Consider the following 23,610-nt stretch of genomic DNA (forward strand, 5'->3'; position numbering starts at 1 on the left):
GGCTCAGGCTCTTCTGAAGGTCCCCAGGGATCTGCTAAGGCCTCCCATGTGTCCCGTCCCCACCATGCTGGCTGTCCTGTTGTAGCTTCCAGTCGTGAAGCTGGAGGTCTGTGTTGGAGCTCTGGTGATTTGAGCAGCCATCTCAGGGTGAGGTCATCTCGAGAGACACAGATGGTACCTCTCACTGGGGACAGCAGGACTGGAACCAGGTCTCCAGGCAGGTATGGCAGCTCTTGCCCTCCGGCCGGGCCCAGGCTGCCATCTCCCTGCCTTCAGTTTACACCAGGATTGAGTTTTCTCTGTGAGGAAAATGGAGATTGAGCGCCTGCTAGGGATTCGGGAAATGGCCTGGGGGCAATGGTGTAGTGTTTGTCCCTGGAAGCCCCACTCTAGTTTATCAGCCCCCCTCACCACACCCCTTATAGGCCGATGTCCTCGGGTTCTGAGGCAGCCCAGCCTGGGCTCTCCCCTACTGAGGCAGCCATGGGCTGTCTGAGAGGACTTCTCTGGAGTGGCCCAGGCAGGGCCCTCCTGAGGGGTTTCCTGCACACTCACACACCTGCCTTGATGGAGCCACCAGCCAGACCCGGAATGTGGGGGAAGAAGGTTCTTGGAGAGCTACACTGGTCTTTGAAACACCACAGAGAACCCACCTCCTCCAAGCCCGAGGGTCAGTGTGTCACACACACAAGGCAAAGCAATGAAGGGCCTAAGTTCTAACCCCAAGAGTTCTTTCTTGAAATCGCTCACGTGGGGCCTGAGTTGGGACCTCACTGCTCAGTGAGGATCTAGGGGCCCAGATTTTTCCTGAGGAAGAGGGGACGGGAGATTCTGGGGTGCTCTGACCCCCCCGCCCCCAGCCCATGAAGGTGCTATAGGACCCTGAGCTGGGCAACACTGGGCTGTTTGGCCCTTGCTTGCGAGGGAGGAGTGTGAGGCCTAGGTGGGCTTGAGGTGGCTTAGCAAGGTTGGGGGCCACATGACAGGGCCTTTCTTGTGGTGGTGTCTCCCTGCCAGCCCTTGCCGCCGGCTCCCCCGTCGTAGGGGCTCTTACCAATGCCCCCACTGGTGTTTCTGCCTTCTGGAAATGCAAGTGCCTCAGCTCAGCGACCGTATTTTCTGGTTGTAGATTTTGATAACAGTCCCCCAAAATCCAAATTGCAGGCATCTCTCTCTCTCTCTCTCTCTCTCTCTCTCTCTCTCTTTTTCTTTTTGCTAGGAAGGTGAGATTAGGTTAGGGGTTTTTTGTTAAGAAGTATATCCTAGGGGTGGGTGACTCAGCCGGTTAAGCGCCCGACTTCAGCTCAGGTCATGATCTCGCAGTCCGTGAGTTCGAGCCCCACGTTGGGCTCTGTGCTGACAGCTCAGAGCCTGGAGCCTGCTTCGGATTCTGTGTCTCCCTCTCTCTCTGGCCCTCCCCCCGTTCATGCTCTCTCTCTGTCTCAAAAATAAATAAACGTTAAAAAAAAAAAAATTAAAAAAAAAAGAAGTATATCCTAGTGGCAATTCCCACCACCCCCTTCTCTCGTGCCCTGATTTTCCTAACGGGAAATAAAAGAACAGGTGTTGGTGATGGGTGATTTAAATTGTGATTCCCTCCACCTACCCTTTGCCAGATTCTTGGGGTTTCAAGATGAACCTGTACTTCTGCCAGAGAAACTGCGGGGGGGCAGCTCAGGTGGGCCGGCCCACTAAGCCAGAAAGCAGCAGCAGCTGAGTCCTGTCCTGACCCCTGGCAAGCCTGCTACCCTTTCTTTCCCGAGTCTCCACTCCCCACGAGCTCTGACCATGTCCCTTCAGAGACTCAAGTGGCACCAGCCAGCCTGACCTAGAAACTCTGCCATTCTCCCACCCAGCACCATCCTTGTCCCTCTGTCCCAGGATCTGCTTGCCACAGATTCGCGATTTCTCCGTGGTGGCGGGCTGTGTGCAAGCAGGCTGCTGAGAGGTCGAGTCAGGGGTCGCTGACTCCCAACTCCAGAAGCCGGCTCTGCCACCTGCTAGTTCCGTGGTCTTGAATGAGTTTCCCAAGTTTGTAGACTCTCTCTGAGGTTATATGCCTATGTATTCAGGCACATGAGGCGCTCAGAGCAGTGACTGTAACAGAGCGAGAGTGTGGTCAGTGTGTGACTGTTGGTATGACCCCCACCACCACCAGTCTGGGGTGACACTTGTGACAGGTCAGGCCCCTTTCCTGGAAGTTGGTCCATGTGTCAATGGGCTGATGGTCCCACGGTCCCTCTGGCTCTGGAATTCTAGACGGCTACAGTTACGAACTCCTGATCCTGTGGCCCCTGCCATGAGCATGCCTGGTGGTGAACGGGGACTTGGGCGGGCAGGCAGGGGGACTCAGGGCAGCCCCTCCCCACCTAGGGAGGCCAGCACTCTAAGGCCACCTCTCTGCTATCACCCAGGCTGCCACCAAGGCCAGCACAGGCTCCAGGGTGGGTGTTTGTGATTACCCGGAATCCCGGAAACCCAGCCCGCTGAGCGAGCGGGAGCATGGTGACTCACACGGGCCCTGTTGTCCTGGCTCCCTGTCATTAACCTCATTTTCCTAAATGATTTGCTCAAGATAGGCCCCTGATGGCTCCCGCCTTAATTGGTGTATGGCCATTTAAGGGGACCAGAAATCCCCCCCGGGCCTTCTTACTGAGCACCCCTGCTCCACCCCACCCACCCCAGGCTGCTGAGGGAACAACTTTGCCAAGGCAGCAGTGGCAGGCTGTTGGCGGCCCGGTGTCCTGGGTGTCCTTCCACTTCCTGTGAGCGCCACACCTGGCGTGGGGCCTTGTCCCATTGGCTGGTGGGCTCCAGCTCACCCCAGCCTGGAGGCCCTGGCAACCTAGGGTCACTTACTTGGCCACCCCGGGGAAGTCTTTTAGAAGCTTTGCCCCAGACTCCCGACCCCTGAGGGCCCAGCTGAGCTCAAGATAGGATTGGAGCCAGGCCAGAGAGCCTGGGGCAAAGCCATTAGGAAGCTTTCATGCCAGCCCCTCCTTGGTTGGGAGCTGCCAGTGCACTCTCCCGAGGACCTATTTATAAAGCAAAGCTAAGAAGTGCTTTCACTTTAGGTGAGCCTCTTTCACCTTAGGAGCGCTTCTTGCTTCAGGAATGCCAGCCCCCCACCCGCTGACCTACCACTGATGAGAAATCTGAGCACTGGGATAAGGAACCCGGGCAGGAGAGGGAAGTCGTGTTCTGCCGAAGCTTCCCTTTCTCGGCCTTGAGCTTCTCCTTCAGGCACAAGTGGGTGCCCAGTAGGTGGGAGGCTGGCCTGCAGGAGCCAGAACCCACGCTGGGCAGTGTCGCTCCGCCACGCATCCTGACATCAGCCCCAGTCTATCTCCGTTCTCCTCCCATTGGGTGCCTGGACTCAGCTTTGGAATCAAGACTGCCTTCAGAGCCATGGACGTCCCTGAGCGCTGGGGGCCCATGTTTAGCCAGTCCTTGTCACTCTCCTGGTCTCAAGCCTGGCTGAGGGCACATGCACCCCACAGATGCTCTGCTTAACTGGCCTCTTCCAGACCTTTGCCCTGCCCCCTGCCCTCCCCTGGCAGCTCTCTCTAGAACCATCTAGATCTCCCAGAAGAACTATGATGTCCTACCCCACCTCTGCACTGAGCCCCGTAAATCCTGACCGCAGCCAGATCCGCCCCAAAGACATGCCCTCCTGCCCAAGGTTGGAATGGAGATGCTGGTTTTGCTCCCCACTCCCAACTCAACCCCCAGAATCTTCCTCCCGTGACAACTGCTCCTGGATTGGCTCCTCAGAAGCCTCTGAAACCTGGAGCCAGGGAAGCGGTGTAGTTAGTCCTCCCAGACCCTCCAGGCAGCAGCTAACATGCGCCTGCTAACTAGAAACAGAAGGTGTTTTCTGTGGCAGAGAGCTGGGCCAGCCCCTGTCTGGGCTGCTTCCATGGACTTCTTAGCCGGAACCAGGAAGCTGACCTTTGCTCTTGGGGTTGCCCTGATCCTGGGGTTGGGTCTAGCTCCCCTGGTAGTTAGGGTGTGTTGAGATAGAGACATCTGTGAAACCCCACAAGGATGCCCGTGCCTTTTGAGAGGTATCCTGAAGTCTCCTGTTGGGGGATAAGGTCTCTGGCCTGGGGTTGCCTCAGCTCTATAGGCCCCTATAGATGGGAGCCTCAGGCTTGTGCAGGTCAGGTGAGGGTCCTGTCAACCTCCCCCAGAAGTTTGGGCCTGCCTACCACTCATGCCATCCCAAAGCTAAACCCGCAAGGAGCCAGAACCTGCTGAGATGCCTGGTCTTTTTCTCCCTGGTCTCCCACTTTCGCTCTTGTCCCACCCCATCTTTTCTCAGCAGAGCAGCCAGAGGCTACTAAGCTGTCAGAATAAAAAGCAATAAATAATGAGAGCTGGTAAGATAGCTCATGCCATCCCTGCCCAACTGCTTCCAGTGGTTGGTTCCCCAGCCTCCCCGACAGTGAATAGAGGCCCCAGTACTCACCACGACCACAAGGCCCCACTCATTCCTGCCTGTCCCCTACCCCATCTCTTGCCACCCCCTCCACCCTCCTCTCATGCCCCTCCAGCCACACCAGCCTCTTCGCTGTTCCTTGGACACACCACGCACATTCCAGCCGCAGGACCTTTGCACCCACTATTTCTGATGCCAGGAATACTCTGTATGCACCTCTCTGTACCTCGGCCTCTTCCTCCATGACATAGGGTAAGAGCAGGAGTGACCTCATAGGGCTGCTGGGAAGACTCACTGAGACAATTCACACAAAGCTCTAAGAGCAGACCTTGTCCTTGCTGGGCTCCAGTCCATGGCTTGGGGAGGGGGCTGGAGGTGGGGGCTGAAGGGCTGGGCTCCTGGCATCGGAGTCCTGCAGGCTGGCCAGCTGGTTATAAGGCCCACTCCAGGCTCCACCTTGGTCAGCTGGCTGGAAACCTGGGGCTCAACCGGTACTCCTGGGAGGGAGGGGGGATCTGTTGTACCCCACAAGGTCCTGAGACTCTGCTCCTTACCAACACTGTGGGTCTCTCTCACCAGACACCCCCACCCCACATGTCAACATGGCTGCTGCACAGCCTTTGTTTTTCCTAATGAGGTTTCCAGCTACCAGGCCAGTCCAGGTGCCCACATGAGTGGGAGGGGTGGTAGGGCAGCCAACCCACATGCCAGGCCTCCCTGCCCACCCACTAGCCAAGAAGGGCAAAGGTGGGAGTCAGGGTTGACGAGTCAGTGGCCTTGCTGCACCCAGGGCTCTCCAGTGGAGTAGGGGAAGCCGGGCTGGATCTGGAGGAGTATTTTGCTGCTGGCCAGGCTGGCTGGCACTGGAGGGGCTTCCTTATGCCCCCATGGCCCCTCCCACCCAGCGGGTTCTATCCTGCCCCTAATGGCTCAGAACCCCCACCAAGCAGGGCCAGGAGGTTGGGGCTTTTTCCACCTGAAGTAAAGAGGAGTAGGCCCTCTGAGGTCCCTCCAACCACTCTCCCAGCAGACTGGTGGCCTGGGGGCCTCTGACAGGGACTTGGGGGCCTGGCAGTCAACCTTGTGAGAGGTAGGCACCAGGACTTCTGAGAATAAAGTCTCCTCCTCTTGCTGCTCCCCTTCCTTCTCCCCCACCTCTCTGTCGTCCTCCCCATCCTCCTTCTCCTCCTCCACACATGTTTCCAATCCTCAGGCCCCTCTCCCCTGCCCCAGCCCCTGCCCGTTTCCTCTCCGAGGCATCCACTTGCATGTGGAACTCATTAGGAGACCCTCAGGGCTCGTAACCCAACTCTGGCCTGGGCTTGGGGAGGGGAGCCCGTCCGCAGCTCCCAAGCCGAGACAGCACAGCCCCTCTATCCACCCCACCCAGCCCTGTGCAGCCTCGAGCTAGAGGCCACCGGAGCCAGTCAGGGCCAAGAGCTGGCAGCTGCCGGTTGGGAGAAACATGGCTGAGTGTCTGGCTCATCTTCTTCCTCTCCAGCCTGTTGCCCAGCATCCATTTATCACCCTCACCTTCCCACCAGACTAGCTTCTGATCCCACAGGGGTGGCTGGACCTGCTGGCAGAAAGCAGACCGCAGGGCCCTACAGCAGGCCAGAAGAAGGGTATGGGGTTCTGAGTGATCACCTTGATGACCCTGAAGATGGGAAGCACAGTCCAGGGAAGAGAATGTGGTGTGAACAGCCACTGGGCAACATAAGGCCACTTTCTCCCCTGAAGGACATGCTGAGGGCACAGTCCCATGAGCTGATAGTGGAGGTTATGCAGGAAACTCATGCTGTGGTTGCCAGAGTTTGGGAAATGCTTGATGAACAAAATAAATCCAGCTCAATCCTTGCAGGACTTGTCAGAGCATTTAACACTCCAATGCTATGCAGCTTGGGCCACAGAGCTCGTAGTGTTTTCCAGACGTTTGACCACTTAACTTCTTTTATCGAGGTGTGCCGGGCCAGCCCAGTATTCCATGGATCCCATTTTGGACAGTGCTACAGGAAAAGCCCTTGAGGAGGCAGGAGGTATAGGTCGAAGCCCCATGATGGGAAAGTCTCTCTGGGTTCAGAGCAGGGGCTGTTGTCTGCTGGGTCTGAGCAAAAGGTGGGAACTGAATGGGGGTGACAGCTAAGGAAGGGTGAACAGAAGGCATCAGGGGGCTGGCATGGCCAAGGCTTGGAGGTAGGACCATGTTTGAGCCATGTTGGGGTCCTGATGACTCTGATTCCCTCCCTACCCTTCATTATGGGAGGGCAGCCAGGTGGGTGGGCAGGCGTGGCCACAGAGTCAAAGGCAGAAGGCTGGCGGGTAGGGCCTTGCCCTACGGGAAGGGACCTGCACAGGCAGGCCCCAGGTGTTGGGAGCGTCCATGCCACCGCCCCCACCACGACATCAGCCTCAGGACAGGGCAGCCAACAGCTCCAGGTTCAGAAGAGATGCTCTGTCTCCTCAGTCTCTGTTTAACCTCCCTGTCGGGGCCGGCCTCTCTGCTCAGAGCCCATCTTGCTCACGTTCCCTGGCACAGCTGCTACAAGCCCCCTTCCCATCCCTCTGCTCCCGGAGGCCTTCCCTTGGGGGTCATCACCTGCCCCCAGGGCCCTGTCCCGACCATCCAGGCACAAGAGGGTTGACTCAGGGGACATGTGCTCAGCCCTCGGCTGGGCCCTTCAACGGTGGGCTTCCTCCTGCCTCAGAGCAGTTTGCCTGGCATACTGCACCCCCAGTTTATAGAGGAGGAAACTGAGGCCCAGAGAAGGGAGGCCTGTGGTAGAATCAGGATTAGAACCAGGTCTCTTGGTCGGGTCCCCCAATCTCCACCCACCACCCTCCTCTCACTCCTGCCCTGTCCCAACACACATGGTATACTCATCTTGGCTCCTGCTCGGGGCCCTAAGAGTCAGAGTCCCTTAGACTCCTCTCTCCCAGGAGACCCTAGTCTTTGCAGGGATGGATTCTCCCAGGTCTTGGGGCACATGCCCCTGTGGCAGGAGTAGGGGTGGGTAGGAACAGACCAGGAAGGGAGTCCTCTAGACTGTTTTCTGGTGCTGCTACTGGTCCCCGTGTGCCTGGGAACACAGCATATCCAGCTCCCGGCAGGCAGCTTGACAGCTGAGCCCATGTGGGACAGCACAGGGCATGAAACCTGGGATGGGGCTGGACGCTGAGGCCTCAACACAGCAAATTCATGCCTGGCCCAGGCCAGCTGGCTCCCGGGCCATTTCCCCAGCCTCGTCATGATCATGTGGTCACTGTCACTGTCACCAGTGCCTTGTAGGAGGGATTCCTGAAAAACAGGGCTGTTTGGGCCGTTGGGGAGGGAACCAGACAGGCCCGGGCGGCAGGCAGATACTAATGAGGCAATTAGGCCTGGCAGCTACAGAGAGACCTAGCAGTCTCCACCCCTTGGCCCACCCGAAGAAGCAGACCCAGCCCAGGCCCCTGGCACTTCCGCCCTGCTCAGATACCCTGGGAATTCCCAGCCTCTCCACCCTCCCAGCCTCAAAGGTTGGACTGGCTTTACTGTCAGGAGCCTGCCACTGCTGGCTCTCCCAATCAAAAAACCATAGGCCGGTTCAGCAAAGACAGGACCTGGACACACACACACACACAGACACACACACACACACACACACACACACACACACACGCTCCTGACTCCATCACTGCTTCCTGATTTTGCTCTGACTGGGAACCTCTGTCCAAGATCCCTCTGGCCTCCCACCCCTGCTCAGGCCCTGGGACTCCAGGCCCTTCTTGGCAGAGGTGGCCTCGGAAGGATCAGAAGCCTGGAGCAAGAGGTCAAGGGCAATATGGTAACCGGATGGGCAGGTTATTAAGGACTCCTACTCCCAAAGCCCTGGCTTCCATCCCTCAGAGCCTAGGTGGGATCATGAGGTGCTGCCCATAAGCCCCAAATGTCACAAGAGGGACGGGGAATCAGCTCAGAGTAATGACTCTGGGAGGGGGAACTGTGGCTTTGGGGCAGGGAACTGGGTCACCTGGGCTTATCTGGACTCTTTCTCTCTCTCCTCTGCCTTCTTCTGAGCACTCAGGAAAACAGGCCCAGCAGCTTCTGGCCCCCTAGGGATGACCTCAGTGTCAGTGGATGGGCCTCCCAGCTGAGTCTAGCCCCCAGCCCAGCCCCTCCTCCAGGGTAGCTCTATGCAGGATTGGAACCCAGGCTTGGGACCTCTGAGTCCACCAAGAGGTAGAAGTTTTGGCTCAGTCTTTGGAGGAAGGGTAAGCTGCACCTGGATGGCAGGGTAGGAGAGCCCTCTCTGAAACAGCAAAATTGAGGCCTATAGCCTGAGGTTGGGGACGAGGTCCTGCTAGGCAAGTTGAGAGCAGGAATCCATCCCTTCATGGCAAAGAGCCTCTTCTGGCTCCAGGTGATCTCACGGAGTGACTGTGGGCAGTCATGCAGGACAGGCTGAGGTGCAAGTGGGAAATGGAAGTGAGAGGCTTCCAGAACCAACCAGTGTGCAGGGAGAACCAAAGGCATTTTAAATCATAGGACCATCGGCTCGGGGCTGACAACACAAAGTCTAGAAGGAGAGGGGGGTTCCAATGCTGGCTCAGCCACTTCCTAGATGTCCACTCTGACTCTGGAGGATAAGTGGGTTTGGGGAGAAGGATAAGAAGGTATTTAAAGGCAAAAACTGGGGGAAGAGGTTTCCAGCATAGGGACCAGTGAGTGCAAAGGCCCTAAACACAGAGCAGGAGGACAACATAGGGACAGGGCTGGGCTGGGAGAGTGGGGGCAGTCAGAGAACCTTGAGCCCTGAGAAGAGGCAGGGAGGTGGAGAGAGGGGCAGAGTCACATCATCAAGGGCCACACTGGCCACAGAGAGGAGCTGGGACTCTGCCAGGACAATGGGAAGCTTTACAGCAGAAAAGGCCAAGTCTGATTCACATTCTCAAAAGATCCCTCTGGCTGCCGTGTAGGGAATGGAGCAGGGGCTGGGAAGGAGGCTGGGAAGATGGGCCAGGGAGAAGTAGGAGAGCCTGGGAAGGCAGATTCTGAAACTGGGTCATGGGATGGATTACCCAAGTATGCCATGGAAGCAGAAAGAGCGTTTGATAGCACATAAGCTACGTGCAAGATATAGCCCCCTCTTGTTATGGGGCGAATAGCTGCACATGCCTCCTGTCTGTCCCCCACCCTGCCTGTGTTGGCCCCCTGCCACCCCAGAAATGGGGACGAGCAAGTAGAGCAAAGGCTCCCTGTGGACTATGCTTGGGTCTCCTCCTACAGGGTCCTGGAGCTGCAATGAGAGCCAGCAGGGAGCCACTCACCTGGGGGAAAGGAGCTCTGGGTTTAGTCTGGGGCCCAGCACCCTGCCACAGCTTGATTGGTTACCATGGGCCTCAGTGTCCCCATCTGTCAAATGCATTGACAGCCTTTCCAGAGGTAATGCAAAGCCTGGACACAGAGCCAGAAGGGAACAGGATGTGAGACCGTCAGGTGTGCACCTTCCCAGTAAGCCCACAGGGGCCTGTGTGTGGGAGCTCATAGCTGGGAGTCCCAGGCAGGCACTACCCCCCTCCCCCCCCCCCCCCCCCCCCCCCCCCCCGTCTCCAAGGTTGCCCTTCCCACTTGCCCGTGTTTATGTGTTTCCTTCCCATCACCTGGGCCACCATGACTCACCCCAGGCCCAATGGGTAAGTGAGTAACTGGCTGGGCCTGCAGCCAGGCCCTTGGGCAAGACATTTCCCTTCCTAGGCCTCAGCTTCCCCACCTGTGGAACAGACAAGCCCTGGTCTCCTCACTGGAGAATCTCGGTGCATGCAGGGCTGAGGATGTGAAAGCTGCCATAGGATGAGGGCAGCACAGGGTGTGGCCTTTGTGCTAGGACAAAAACCAGGCCTGCTTGACATCAGTCCCAAATCAGCCCTGAGCAGAGAGCAGCCCGGGAGACCCCCATCTCCCTTAAGGGGGCCCTAATGCTGGGGAGAGCTTGGAATGGAGGGAGGGCCGGGCCATGAGGAAGGCCTGGTTGGGCCCTAGGACTCTGGGTGACCACAGTGGGACTCCAGTGATGAAAGGAGAGCTCACATAGGTGAAGTCACAGGTGAGGCTCCATGACTGGAGCTGCTCTACCACAGATCCCCATGAGCTGAACTGCCCTTAAGTGGGGAGAGGGCAGAAAGTATGGACTGCCCAGGAAGGACCAGGAGAAGGAGCAGACTCTGCTGAGATCATGCAAGGCAGGCTTCCTGAGGCTGAGGCCCCTCAGAAGCTGGAGATGATTTCAGAGGATGGGAGTATGGAATGAGGAAGTGTGTGGAAGCAGAGGTGCTGTGTCTGGGCACAGAGTAGGGAGCAGGAGAAGGTCAGGGTGAAGTGAGCTGGGGCTGGGGACAGAGAGGCCATTGCTGGTCTGGCTGTGAATCGAAGCCTTAGCAAATAGGCTTTATCTCCCTTGCCTACCACAATCAGTCAGCTGGTCATGCCTGCTTGGAAGGGTTTTGAGGCCAGAGAGTGGCTCAGCAGGAGAAAGTGCTGTGATTGACTAGTAATGCCTGCCAGGGACAAAGCATGGCAAAGCCCTGTGTTTGTGTCCTGTAGTCTCCCTCCTCAGGCTGACCCCGGTGGGCTGGGTATGCAACTGAGAGAAGCACACTCTCAAGTAAGCCACGGGGATCCACTTGGGGAGGGAGGTCGGCTGAGGGCCTGCTCTGCCACTGCTGGGTGGGGAGCTGGGAGAGGGAGGAATTACTTTGGCCTAGCTCCCCTCTCAGGTCCCAGTTGCCTTCCCTGCACACTCCCTGGCCCAGAGCAGGTGCCCCGAAACGTCTGAGCATGAATGGTGGGGAGCTGGTTCTCCTTACTTCTTCCCCTTTGCCTTCTCCAGGCAGCCTTGGGGAGTTTCATCCTGCTGGGTCTTGTTGTCTGCTTATCCTGGGTGTAACCCTCTCCCACCTGCTCCCCAGGGCCCTGTCCTCCCACCCCTCTGGCCCACACACCTGGGCAGGGCAGGGGGGGTGGGGGATGAACAGGCACGTGGCTCCCTAACACTAGCGCCGCCTGTCTGGGCCATAGCTTCCCCATGCTGCACTGCCATCACCCAAGGCCTGGCAGTTCCCCACTGGAAGGAAGGCAGCGGCAGAACGTGGTTCGATTCAGAACTTGTCACCACAAGAGATCCTAGCAATAGCCAATAGGACAGGGTGAGTCCAGGTGACTGGAGGTCTGGGGGAGGGGAACGCGGATTCCCCCAGCCTGTAAGAACCCTTCCTGGCTACCTCCAACAAGAGTGGCAAGTGCCCAGACATGCAGGGTCTGTGTGTGTCCATGTGTATTGTATATTTCTGCACACACACATATCTATGCCTGTGAGCATATGATACAGCATTTAGTGTGTGTCCTTGCATGCGTGTATGTACACGTACAAGCACAGGACTGCACAGCAAGAGTTCTGTCCAGGGCAAGGGAGTTGCCAGGGCCTTCCACAATTCCCTTCTGGCCCAGCTTAGACATTACCCGTTCTGACTGCAACTCACACAGGCACCCCACCAAGGGATGGAGAAGAAGCTGTCCCAAGTTCAGGGACAAGCAGAGTGACCCTCAGTCTGGGTCTCAGGCACAGTTGGCCTGGAGTACCCGGCCCTCTCCCCAGCCCCTTCTCAGATCTCATGGTGGGATGTGAAATCCATCCTTATTGCCAACTGCCCTCCTGGAAGTAAGCAGGAGCTCACCCTAAATTTGCACTAGCCTTCTTAGGCTAGGAGGGCAAGGAACTGACCCCCCCCCCCCCCCCGCGTTCCTTGCACTCTGGCATATGCTATTCAAAACCATATTGGCCCATGATGTCCCAGTTCGTGGGTTCAAGCCCCACATTGGGCTCTGTGCTGACAATGTGGAGTCTGCTTGAGATTCCCCCCCAACTCTCTCTCTCTCTCTCATGCTCTCTCAAAATAAATAAATGAACTTTAAAAAAAAATGTTGGCCTATCTAAGAAATCCATGGGCACCAGTGGAAAAGGGAAAGTTTGCTTCCAAGATGCTTAAATTATTCTTGGTGACATAGTTCCTGGGTTACCAACCATGTAGATGTGTGTGTGGTGGGGGAGGGGGGGCATATCAGTTCATATCTGCTCAATTCACATCAAACATCCCACTGTCATAGCCGAGACTTGCCCTGCTGGGAACGCCCCTTCACTGTGCTTCTGGGGATGGATTATGTGCAGACAGGGAAGGTAGCTCCAAACACGCCTCATGGGCTCAGGCCTGGCACCTGAGGGGAACAGGGATGAAACAGATGGCAGGAGGAAGAACAGGCTTGAGGGGAGGTAGACATGCCATTGGGTGTCCAAAGGGAGAAAGTCTGGTGGGGGGTGTTGAACAGTGGCAGTGATAGATTCCAGAGCAAAGATGGGGGCAGGGGTCCCAGGGGCACAGAGCAAGGTGGGTAATTCTAGCCTGGAGGATCAGAGGAGACCTCTCTGAGGGTGACACCTGAACTGGGATCTTCTAGAAGGCAGGCAAAGGGTGAGGTCAAAAAATGTCCAGGCCGAGGGAGTAGTGTGTGCAAAGGCCTGGAGGTGTGTGGGAGAAAGGGACAGCCTTCAGAGAGCTCAAACATACCCTACCTGCAGTTCCTCTCCTGAGACCAGCTCACCTCCAGGGACCCAGACCTGTTCTGAGGGCCCTCACACTGGCCCTCAGGGAGACCCTGGTGAGGGGGAAGAGGGGAGGTGGGGCACCTCTCCTGGGGGCTGCAGGGAGGGTCTGAACCCTGAAGGGCAGGAAAGGCCACATTCCTGAAGAGGAGGAATGTCTTTGATCACAAGACCTTGCCCAGGGCACCAGGCTCCCTCTTCCAGGTACCCTTTCCCAGAATTCTTGAGGGCAGCTCACTGTTAAAGGGCAAGGCCCTGGACAGAGGTGGTTCTGGTCTCTTGCTGTCTGAACAAGGGCAAGTTCCTGCTATGCTCTGTAAGTCAGAGGGTTCTGTGTTCCCCCTTGCACACGCCTGCACACATATACACATACATCCAGGGCATCCCTGCTATGATCCACTTTATTAGCTGTTCAAGACTGGAGGCAGGGCTTCCACTCAGGAACCAAGGCTTTGGGCTACTCCTCCAAGCTGAGTGATGGGAGCCCACAACCTTGCTGGCAGCTCATGCTGCCATACTAATTCTCTTCCACTCCTTTGCTTCTAATGTCACCCTCTTCTCAGTGCCCCCCTCATCCTGTAGTCATCTGAACGCTGCCTCTTCTTACATCCCTGCTGGAGGACGCCCCCACCTCCTGGAGAGTTTCTCCATTTCCACACATCCTCACAGGTCTCTCCTCTAGCGTGTGCATGCCTCCTGGAAGAGTCCTGAGGGGGAGACAAGGGAGCCATCACAAGCTAATGGGAGGGGTGGCAGGGCCTCCTTTCCTCTGTCCAGGGAGGTTCTTTCTCCTCCATGGGGGGGACAGGGACTGTGGGGACACATTGGAGGTCCCCATTTCAGTTGTGCCCCCACTAGTGAGAGCAGTGACCAATTTTCTCCTTGGGCACTGCTGTACCTGAAGCTCCAGTAAGCCCTCAACAAGCCCGCTGAGGAATGATTCACCAGCCAGCAGGTCCCCTCCAGTGTGGGTCTGCTCAAGCTTCTTTCTCACTTGCTGCCTCCATCCCTGACAACCAACACCTGGACAGCCAGCCAAGGGCCCTACCGCAGAGAAGTACCCTCACAGCTGGACAGATCTGTGATGGGCTTGCTGGGCTCTTGCCAAACCAGCACTCTCCTATAATCTGGAAAACTGAGGCCCAGGGGTGAGAACTATCGTCAGTCACAACATATCAGCAAGTGACAGGGCAGAGTCTGGATCTGGGCTTCTCAGACCCTGGAAGCTTTTCTACAGGTCCTAGGACTCCAAGGAAGTAGGTTCTCCCTGCAACCCACCTCCTCCCCCCCCCCCCCCCCCCGCCCCGCCCCGCCAACCCTGGGCAGAAGCCAGAGACACGATTCTCCTTTCACCTCTCTGGTCATGGAATCCCGGGTGGTAAGACCATCTCTGGCTGCAATGCTCTGGAGTTTCTGAGTGTGACTGTGGGAGAGACCCCTGCTCCTTTGAGACACAGCCCTGTGGCTCTGGAAACCCTTCAACCTCCACATGGAAGACTGGGGGAAGTGGGGACTGCTCCAGCGCCGCCCCTCTTCTTGCCTTCCTGTCAGAGGAAAGCTCAAATCCTCCGGGTTCCAGAAGCCCTCCCTTCGGCAAATCTCAAGCACCTCCGGCCCCGCCTCTGACCCCGACTCCCTCCAGCTAGGGGTAGGTAGAAGCTAGTGGCTGTTTGCCGACCAGACTCAGGCAGAGTGGGAGGGTTAAACCGCAAGGAAGTTAGGACACTCCGCCTGCAGAAAACGGATCGGGCGGACAGCAGGGCCTAGCCGCTAATTCCCTCCCCGGGCAGATGACACTGGCTCGGTAGGAAAAGCGCGGCAGTCCCTGCGCACGCGCGCGGCTCGAGTGGAGCCGCTTTGTTCCAGCGCTACCTGAGGCTCCATTCACCTCCTCCGCCCCGCCCTCCTGCGAGCCGATACACGGCGCTCGCGGAGACTCCGCCCACTTCTCCGCACTGGGTGGAACTGGTGACGAGCCTCCGCCTCACTCCCCAACCACCTCCTTCGGTCTCGATTGGCCATCTGCGCGACGCACTCCCGCCTACCTCGAAAGTTGATTGGTACATTGGGAAGGAGGTTGGAGAGGGAGACCTGATGATAAAGGAGAGCTCCCCCTCCCACCCGCCCCTGTGAAAAAGTCACGTGGCGCTTCACTCGGCGCCTGTCACCTCCCCGCTTGTAAAGCTTTCTTAAAGGGCTCGCTCTTTCTTCCCAGGGCCGGTCCTTTCCAGGATTTCACCACTCTTGCCCGTGGAGTGTGGCACGGCCCTGGGTCCTCCTACTCCACCCGTCCCCTAGTTGCTGATTCCCCATCAGGCCTGCTGGGATGGGACCCCCTTTCAGGTCTCAGAGCCTGTGGCCATCATAGTGACTAGGCGTTGCCTGAAACGGTGACCTCCTAAGCACAGTGCCTGGCGCGTAGTAGGCGTTCAATTTCCAGTTGTTGAATGAACTCGCTGAGAAAATGAATGAATGGGGTTGATAGAAGGAGGGGAGGTTGGCTCAGCGTGACGGCCCCCACCCCCCGCCCCATCTCTGGGGAGACTCTGCTTCAGTGAAAGTGGGGGAGGGGATGCTAGGCGCAGGAAGACCCTAGGGCAGCCCTTCAAGGTAGGACTCGGTAGACCTGGGTGCGCGGGCTTAGAGGGAAAGGTCTTGGCCGGGCAGTCCAGGCAAATCACAGCCGGTTCCGGGCTGAGGCAGGGAGAGGGCCCGGGCAGGCGCAGGTGTCAGGACTCACGGGGCAGCCAGCGCGCCCCCGTACTCCGTGAGGAGGGGAGGCGGAGGCGCTGCGCCTTTAAGCCCCGGCGCCGGCCCTGCAGCCCCGCCCCCCGGAGGACGCCTCGGCGCGCGGCCGCCAGAGCCGCGGTTTAATTGGGGCTGTCAGGCCGCGGGGCGCGCGGAGGGCCGGGCGGGACGGAGGCCGGGAGGCCGGGGCGGCGGGCGCGCAGCTCGGCGGGAGGCGGGCGCCCGGAGACGCGGCTGGGGCCCGCGCGGCCGGGGCGCCGTCCCAGGGCAGGGCTGCCCGGCCCCTGCCCCGGGCCGCCCGCGCTCCCCATGAAAAACCAGCTCCGCGGCCCCCCAGCGCGGGCGCACATGTCGGCCTCGGGGGCGTCGGCAGCTGGGGACACCGGGGCGGGGTCGGATCCCGGTGCGGGGTCCGGGTCCGGCGCTAGCACCGGCGCGGGAGCTGCGACGGGTGCGGGAGCCATGCCCTGCAAGAGCGCCGAGTGGCTGCAGGAGGAGCTGGAGGCGCGCGGCGGCGCGTCCCTGCTGCTGCTCGACTGCCGGCCGCATGAGCTCTTCGAGTCGTCGCACATCGAGACGGCCATCAACCTGGCCATCCCGGGCCTCATGCTGCGCCGCCTGCGCAAGGGCAACCTGCCCATCCGCTCCATCATCCCCAACCACGCCGACAAGGAGCGCTTCGCCACGCGCTGCAAGGCGGCCACCGTGCTGCTCTACGACGAGGCCACGGCCGAGTGGCAGCCAGAGCCCGGCGCTCCTGCCTCGGTGCTTGGCCTGCTCCTGCAAAAGCTTCGCGACGACGGCTGCCAGGCCTACTACCTCCAAGGTGAGGGCAGCACTGAGACCCCTGTCCAGGACTGGGGCTCTCCCGCGGCTCCCTGACGCCCCCGCCGGAGGCTACTTTCTCTCCTTGCGCTCCGCCTGCCCGGCCGGCGCCACGTCGCCCCCGGCCCGCATCCGCCGCTACCGGGAGCTCGGCCTCCGCAGTGAGCGTTTAGGCTAGCATGGGGTCGCCTCTGTGCCCCCTTCTCGGCACGATTCGAGTGGGCCGAACAAACTTTTCCTGGCCTGAGACTTCCTTTTTTTTTTTTTTTTTTTTCCTCCCCCTGTTTTTGGGGCCATGGCAGCGCCCAGATGAGCCCCTCAGAGGAGGGAGATGCCTCCTCCTGGGACCCGAAAAGCGACCGGGCACCCAGATCCAGCTCCTCCAGTCTAGAATGCGTGTCCCTGGAAGACCTGGGTCAGGCTAGGGGAGTCTTTGGCAGCATTATGCATGCCCTCAAGGTATAGGGACCGTTTGGGTTGGGGTACCCTGGGCATCTCAGCATTGGTCTCACTACTTGGAGACACAGCCTCTTGGAGCACTTGGGGCAGGCCTATAAGCAGTGTCCCTTTCCCTGGCTTTCCAGGACCCCTAAATCCCCAGCCTCCTGCCCTAGAGCTTGTGGAAGGGGGAGGCAGCTGGGGGGCGAGTGGCTGCAGCCGGTGTTTCCAATTAACATTCCAAAATGGCCTCTTGCTGGCAGCAGGCGGGCAGGCGGGGAGCGGAGGCCTGCAGCACCCTCGGGCGCAGGGCCCATGCCTAGTTGCAAGACGCTCCCCATTTCTTCTCTCTGTAAAGCCCCAGCAGCTCTCTCCCTCCGTGTTTCCAAGGCTGGGGGTCTTGTGTTTTAAGGGAGAGAGGGGGAGTTTGGGACCCTTTTTATGAACTTGCCACTGTGGGGGGAAAGGGGCAACCAACACTTTAACACTGCCCTTCCTAACTGTTGTGGTGAGGAGCAGGTACTGGACTCCCAGTCCGGAGGCCCAGGCCCTCTGTGCCTCTAACTGACCTAGACACAGCACCAGCCCCTGCAGTCTCATCTATAAGAAGGGCTTGCAAACCCACAGGTGCTAGCCCGAGATTGGGTTGTCAGCTCTCCTTTACCACTTAGCAGTTATTGAGCACCCATGGGTGCCAGGTATGCATGGGAGCTGTGGAAGATGAATGAGCTGGGGCCTGGCCTTAAGTGCCCTAAAGCTGGTGGTATGGCCGGGGCTGTGAAGCCTTATGGGTAAGGGAATGGAGCTCTGACATGTTACTTCACCTCCTGGGGCCTCAGTTTCCCATTCTGTCCAATGGGTCGTAGGATAGATCTAGAGAACACAGGAGAAGGTACATGTGTAACAAACTTTGCCTGGCCCACGTTGGCTGTTGGGTTATGGTGCTTGACATGGGCAGCTCTGGCCATCGTTGGTCTTGTGCAGCCCATTGGTCTAGTGGCATGGGCAGTCTCTCACCCAGGGCCTCTCACCCTGGCCACAGGTGGTTTCAACAAGTTCCAGACAGAGTATTCAGAGCATTGTGAGACCAACGTGGACAGCTCGTCCTCACCAAGTGGCTCACCACCCACCTCAGTGCTGGGCCTGGGGGGCCTGCGGATCAGCTCTGACTGCTCTGACGGAGAGTCAGACCGAGAGTTGCCCAGCAGTGCCACTGAGTCGGACGGCAGTCCCGTGCCATCCAGCCAACCAGCCTTCCCCGTCCAGATCCTGCCCTACCTCTACCTCGGCTGCGCCAAGGACTCCACTAACCTGGACGTGCTCGGCAAGTACGGCATCAAGTATATCCTCAACGTCACGCCTAACCTGCCCAATGCCTTTGAGCACGGTGGCGAGTTCACCTACAAGCAGATCCCCATCTCTGACCACTGGAGCCAGAACCTCTCCCAGTTCTTCCCTGAGGCCATCAGCTTCATTGGTAGGTGTCGCTGGGCTCTGGGCAGGGTGGATGGGCAGGTGCGTCGAGGTGTGTACGGGACTTGGGTGTCACCCGCGCCTGATTGGGTACCTCTGGGCCTGTCGAGGCCTGTGTGTGCCCTGCATGTGCCAACATATGCCCATGGGTGAACCCATGCCTGCTGTGAGTCACCGAGGCCCTCAGTCCCCTGAGTCCTGGGCTCCCTGCAACTGTTGGCACCCCATGGACTTTACTGTCCAGCTTGTGTTTTTCTGGTTCTGCTGTTTGGGGCTCATCTAGCTGAAACATCACAGCTCTCAGATCTCCCACGAGTCTTGCTTGCTCTGCATCACGCCTCAGCACACATGTCTCTCCAGGAGGGGGCTGTCACGGTCCCTCTTTGGGCTTTGGGCTTTATTTTGTACCCGAGGGGGCTGAAGGGTGGCCCTGAAGCCAGAGGCCTACCCCAAATAGGCAGCTTTTGGAATCTGGTGACCCAGAGTGACTTGGTGGGGCACCAGATGCTTCCGGCAACCTATGGGGCTTGCTTGGAGTGTAGGGGCCCTCCCCTAGAGCATTCTGCAATTCTGCTGTTTGGCTTAGAGCCCTCAGCCCCCTACATCCCCAGCTGACTCAAGCTCCACAAGTTGCCTTATCTTTGACCTCCCCATCCTGCTTCCTCCATGGCCAGCTGGAGGCTGTTAGACTACAGGCCATCTTCCCGGCCCTGGCTCTTCCCAGGGTGTGGGGAAGAGATATAAGATCAGGGTGTACGTAAACCCTTGGTTCTCTGAGCCTGGTGACCCCGTGTTTCTCCCCAGCCTCCAATGGTAGAGGGGAGGTGGCCTGGACAGTCCTCTCCTGCCGGCAGCCCTGTCCAGTGGAGGGCGTTTTGCTGTCAGCTGGGCTGGGCTAGCTTTAATAACAGGAAGTGGGAGGCTTCCCCGCCTCATCCGCTTACTGGGAACCAAAACTAGGTGCCTGGCTGGGAGGAAGGAAGGAAGCTGAGGCCTGGGGGAGGGGCTGTGACCTGGCGATGGGAGAGCTTCCCAGCTCTGCCCAGGAGAACACTGCCGGCGGCGGCGGAGGAGAGGTGTGTGTATGCTGCCTGAGCATTCACTCTCCCTCACTGAGAAAGGGGAGGGGAAAAGGGGACCCCGGATAGACTCCAGGGGCTGAGCCTGGGTCATGGGTGTCTTTGTCCTTCTTGAAGGCCCCTCTGCATCTGGGGGTGTAGGGGTGGAGGGACACAAGTGAAGGAATAGAGACCCAAGCATCCCCTAGGACTCAGTGGGACAGGATCAAGCCCCAGCCCCCACACTGTTCAGCCACACCCTGAGAGTGCTAAAAATAAAGCCAGCGGAAGCAGTTTCACTTTGGATCACCCAGGAGTGGGTTTGGGGGCCAGGCGTTCCCCATATCCTGGTGTGTCACCACTGGAAGCTCATCTCCACCACCCCTTTAGCCCGAAGTCTCAAGGTCAGACCACAGAACTCTGCACAAAGCCACAATATCTATCTCTTGCCCTGCTAGTCTTGCCCCTAGTCAGTCCCTGAATCTGGATTATGTACCTATTGCATACTTAGCCTTGGGTACCCTTATGGGGTGAGGAGGGGAAGCTCTGCCAGGCCAGAGGGAGTGAGCATCAGAAGCAGAACAGCTTGTGAACCTGCATGTCATCTTGTGCGAGTGCACTGATTAAGCACCACCTTTGTGCCTGGCTCCCAGTGGTCTCAGAATCAGAGGTGGGGACCTTGAGGGCCCCAGAGAGCTGCCTCTTGTTAATCTACATCCTTGGCACAGAGAGTCAGCTACCCTAGGCCCAGGGGTGGAGGGATGACAGGACTGAGTTGTTCAGTGGCTTGACCAATATTTATTGAGCTCCTACTGTAGGTCAAGCGGAGGAGTCTGAGAGCGGCACCAGGGGAAGCTGGGTGGATTGGCGGAAGCTGGCTGGCTGTGGTGGGAGATGTTACTGATGCATGGGCCTGCTGGGGGAAGTCGAGTAAGTGAGGTGGGTGGGCTGCGCTTAAGCAAACCTCACTTGTGAAGCCTCAAGTGCAGCCTTCCTCCCGGGCCCTGGGAGGCTAAGCTTCCTCCCGGGCCCTGGGGCTGGGGCAGAGCTGAGTGTAGGGCCAGGCCCCGATTCCCTTTTGAGGGCTTCCTTCGGGCCTGTTTCCCAGGAGACTCTCAAGGGGTACCCATGGGAGCTGCACCAGGAGAGCAAGCTCAGCCCCCACCACCAGGTCACAGGCTGACGGCATGTGCTGTGCATTAGGAGGAGCCTCTGTGTGGCCTTGGGCTTGTCACTTTGTCTTTGCGTCTGCATCCTCCTTTATAAAATGAACTTGCTAACCGTGGTGCAGATGGCCTGAGAGGACACGGGTGACACCCTCAGCACAGTCTGCGCACTCAGCTGTAGCAGCAGCGGAACTAGCCGTGACCACAGCCGTCACTGGTGCTGGTGTTTGTGGAGCCCTCTCTTGGCTCGGGTCCTTATAAGAGCATTGAGAACAAGGGGGGCCCATTTTATAGGTGAGGAAACTGAGGCACAGGGATGTCCAGTGACTTAAAGCTAACGCCACAGTCAGTCATGCTCTTGACCTCCATGCCAAGTTGCTGTCCTGCTCATGTGGGACTTCACCAGGTCCCTCAAGAGTCAGGTAGCACCAGCTAGTGGCCGTGCCACCCTCTGTGCCTCTGTTCCACCTCTGACTCCCTGGAGGAGGAGCCTCCCTGACCCATGCTTGTGTGTTTCAGACGAGGCCCGCTCCAAGAAGTGTGGTGTCCTGGTGCACTGCCTAGCAGGGATCAGCCGCTCGGTGACCGTCACCGTGGCTTACCTGATGCAGAAGATGAACCTGTCACTCAATGACGCCTACGACTTTGTCAAGAGGAAAAAGTCCAACATCTCGCCCAACTTCAACTTTATGGGGCAGCTGCTGGACTTCGAGCGGACGCTGGGGCTAAGCAGCCCATGCGACAACCACACCCCCAGCGAGCAGCTCTACTTCTCCACGCCGACCAACCACAACCTGTTCCCACTCAACACCCTTGAGTCCACGTGAGGCTGGGGCACAGGTGGGTGGGGCCGGCCCCTCCCGACCCCCCTTGGGCCAGGTGAGCTGCCCACTCCTGCTGTGTCCGGCTGGAACCCAGACATCATCGGACATGGCCTGTGCCCAGAGGCCCAGGCTGGTGGGTGGCTGAGCTTCCCTCGCTGCCCTGGGGAGGGCAGAAACCACAGCAAGGCCTCTCTCTGCAGGACTTTGTGGAGAGGCCCTGAGCTCTGAGACACATGGCCCTGGGAGTCCAGCAGGGCCTCATCCTTGTCCCAGGACACTCCATCAGCCAATGGCCCAGCCGGTTTGGCTATTTTTTAAAGACACATCCACGGACCTGAGTTTACTTTTTACTTTTGGCAGGTAAATCCAAGCTCCCTGGAGCACGGCGAGTGTTCAAGCTCTTCTTGATTTTTCTTTTTTAATGAAAAGTGTTATTTTCAGGCTACATACAACAGTGGATTGTATAAACCAGTATTTCATCCCTTCCTTGATCCTGAGAGAGAGAGAGAGAGAGAGAAATGTTCTCAGTTTTGTTTTTCTTCCTATTTCAAAAAGCAATTATTGGTTTTTGTTTTTGTTTTTGTTTTTAATGGAAAAGACAAACCCCGTGTTGATCTTGACCAAATGCGTTTTGCACATGTGTGAAGCCTCCGTTTCTGCAGCAGGTCCTTCTTGAAGGGGTGGCTTGCTGCTCTCTTAGTGTCAGACCCCCCCCACCCCCAGTCATGCACACCCCTCGGCCCAGCCCCCTTGGCACTGCACTTGCCCGTGATGACCTCTGCAAGGCGTAATAGGTGGGCTGCCCTGGGTGGCCTCTGCATTCTCTGCCCTCCAGCAGCCCCTGCAGACCCCCTGAGGCAGGAGATGGGAGGCCCTGCCGCTGCCCTGCTGGAGGTGGGGTCATGGGGGACTGCCAAGCAGTAGCATTAGCCCTCTGGGCTCAGCCCGTAGGAGGGTCTGGGCCCCGGGCCCTTCCTATACGTACCCACTACTTCTGTCTCTCTCTCCCTGTTTGTTTGTGACTGAGAGTGGAGGCCCAGTGGCTGGCGGGGGAAGCTTCGGTGGTGGAGGCCCAGCCCTACCTCCTAGTTTCTGTCCCTCACTCTGGCTGTTGCTTTGGTCCAGCTCTACTCCCAGCCCCCTTGTCCCGTGGAAGCTTGCCCTGCACTCATCTTGCCCATGCCTTCTACTACCAGGAAACTCGCACCCGTTTCAATCCCAGGGCAGGGGCGGAAGGGGCGAGGATGGACAAGTGAACGGGGTGTGGGGCTCTGTCCACGCCCCTCCTAGGATCCACAGAACAAAGCCACGGATTCCGTTATCCTCTCCAGTTTTGTTCCTTCTCCAGCCTCAATCCCTCCAGGTGTCAGGACTGCAGGGGCCCCGGGAGAGGTGAGTAGTCAGGCTGGGGTCCCTGAGCAAGCCGGCACTTGGCATGTGAGTGAGGCCATGGAAACTCTGCCCCACTGCATCTTACCTCACGGGGCGGTTTTCAGGGATTCTTTAAGGCAGCGGATTAAAATCTTGCCACAGTCGAGAAATTGACGAAAAGCTTCCATGCTGTACATGGTTCTTTCTCTTTTTTACTTTTAAAAAGAAAAACCCAGAAAGATGCATCAGATTTGTGTAAATGAGAGTATGCCAAGAGGGTGGCCAGTTTTGCTTTATGATCTTATGAAGGAAAATTTGTGACCCTACATATATATACACACACACATACATATATATATCCCGAACCAGCAACGGGACTTTGTTTATATTGCAAATAAATATTATTTTTTCTTTAAAACAAGTTGTGTTGTCCAATAAGGGCCTGGGCCCAGGCTGGGGGGTGGCAAGGAGAGTGGCTGTGACCTGCATCCCAGCACCTGCTCTGTGTGAAGTCCCCTAAGGCCCTCACTGGGAGGAGTGGCCAGGCCTTGGGGGAGGAGCGGAGGTGTGGCATTTGCCCAGCCTTCAGGCACTGCAGGCAGGGACCTCAGGGCTTTCTCTGGGACTTTGCTG

At 58.1% G+C, this 23,610-nt stretch overlaps 1 protein-coding gene across 1 annotated transcript; it reads left to right on the forward strand.

Moving 5' to 3' along the window:
• Positions 1-15,941: 15,941 nt before the first annotated feature.
• Positions 15,942-23,398, forward strand: DUSP7 (dual specificity phosphatase 7). The gene is made up of 3 exons (XM_058726714.1): positions 15,942-16,648; positions 18,128-18,562; positions 21,302-23,398. Exons 1-3 carry the CDS (start codon positions 16,132-16,134, stop codon positions 21,607-21,609), a joined length of 1,260 nt encoding a protein of 419 aa, XP_058582697.1. The 5' UTR covers positions 15,942-16,131; the 3' UTR covers positions 21,610-23,398.
• Positions 23,399-23,610: the final 212 nt, after the last annotated feature.

The sequence above is a fragment of the Neofelis nebulosa genome, chromosome 4, assembly GCF_028018385.1.
Source record: "Neofelis nebulosa isolate mNeoNeb1 chromosome 4, mNeoNeb1.pri, whole genome shotgun sequence".
NCBI classification, from domain to species: domain Eukaryota; kingdom Metazoa; phylum Chordata; class Mammalia; order Carnivora; family Felidae; genus Neofelis; species Neofelis nebulosa.

Coding starts and splice junctions, on each gene's coding strand:
- DUSP7 (XM_058726714.1), top strand. CDS start 16,132: ATGAAAAACCAGCTCCGCGGCCCCCCAGCGCGGGCGCACATGTCGGCC. Junction 16,649..18,127: donor CCAGGCCTACTACCTCCAAG/GTGAGGGCAGCA, acceptor CCCTGGCCACAG/GTGGTTTCAACAAGTTCCAG. Junction 18,563..21,301: donor TGAGGCCATCAGCTTCATTG/GTAGGTGTCGCT, acceptor TGTGTGTTTCAG/ACGAGGCCCGCTCCAAGAAG.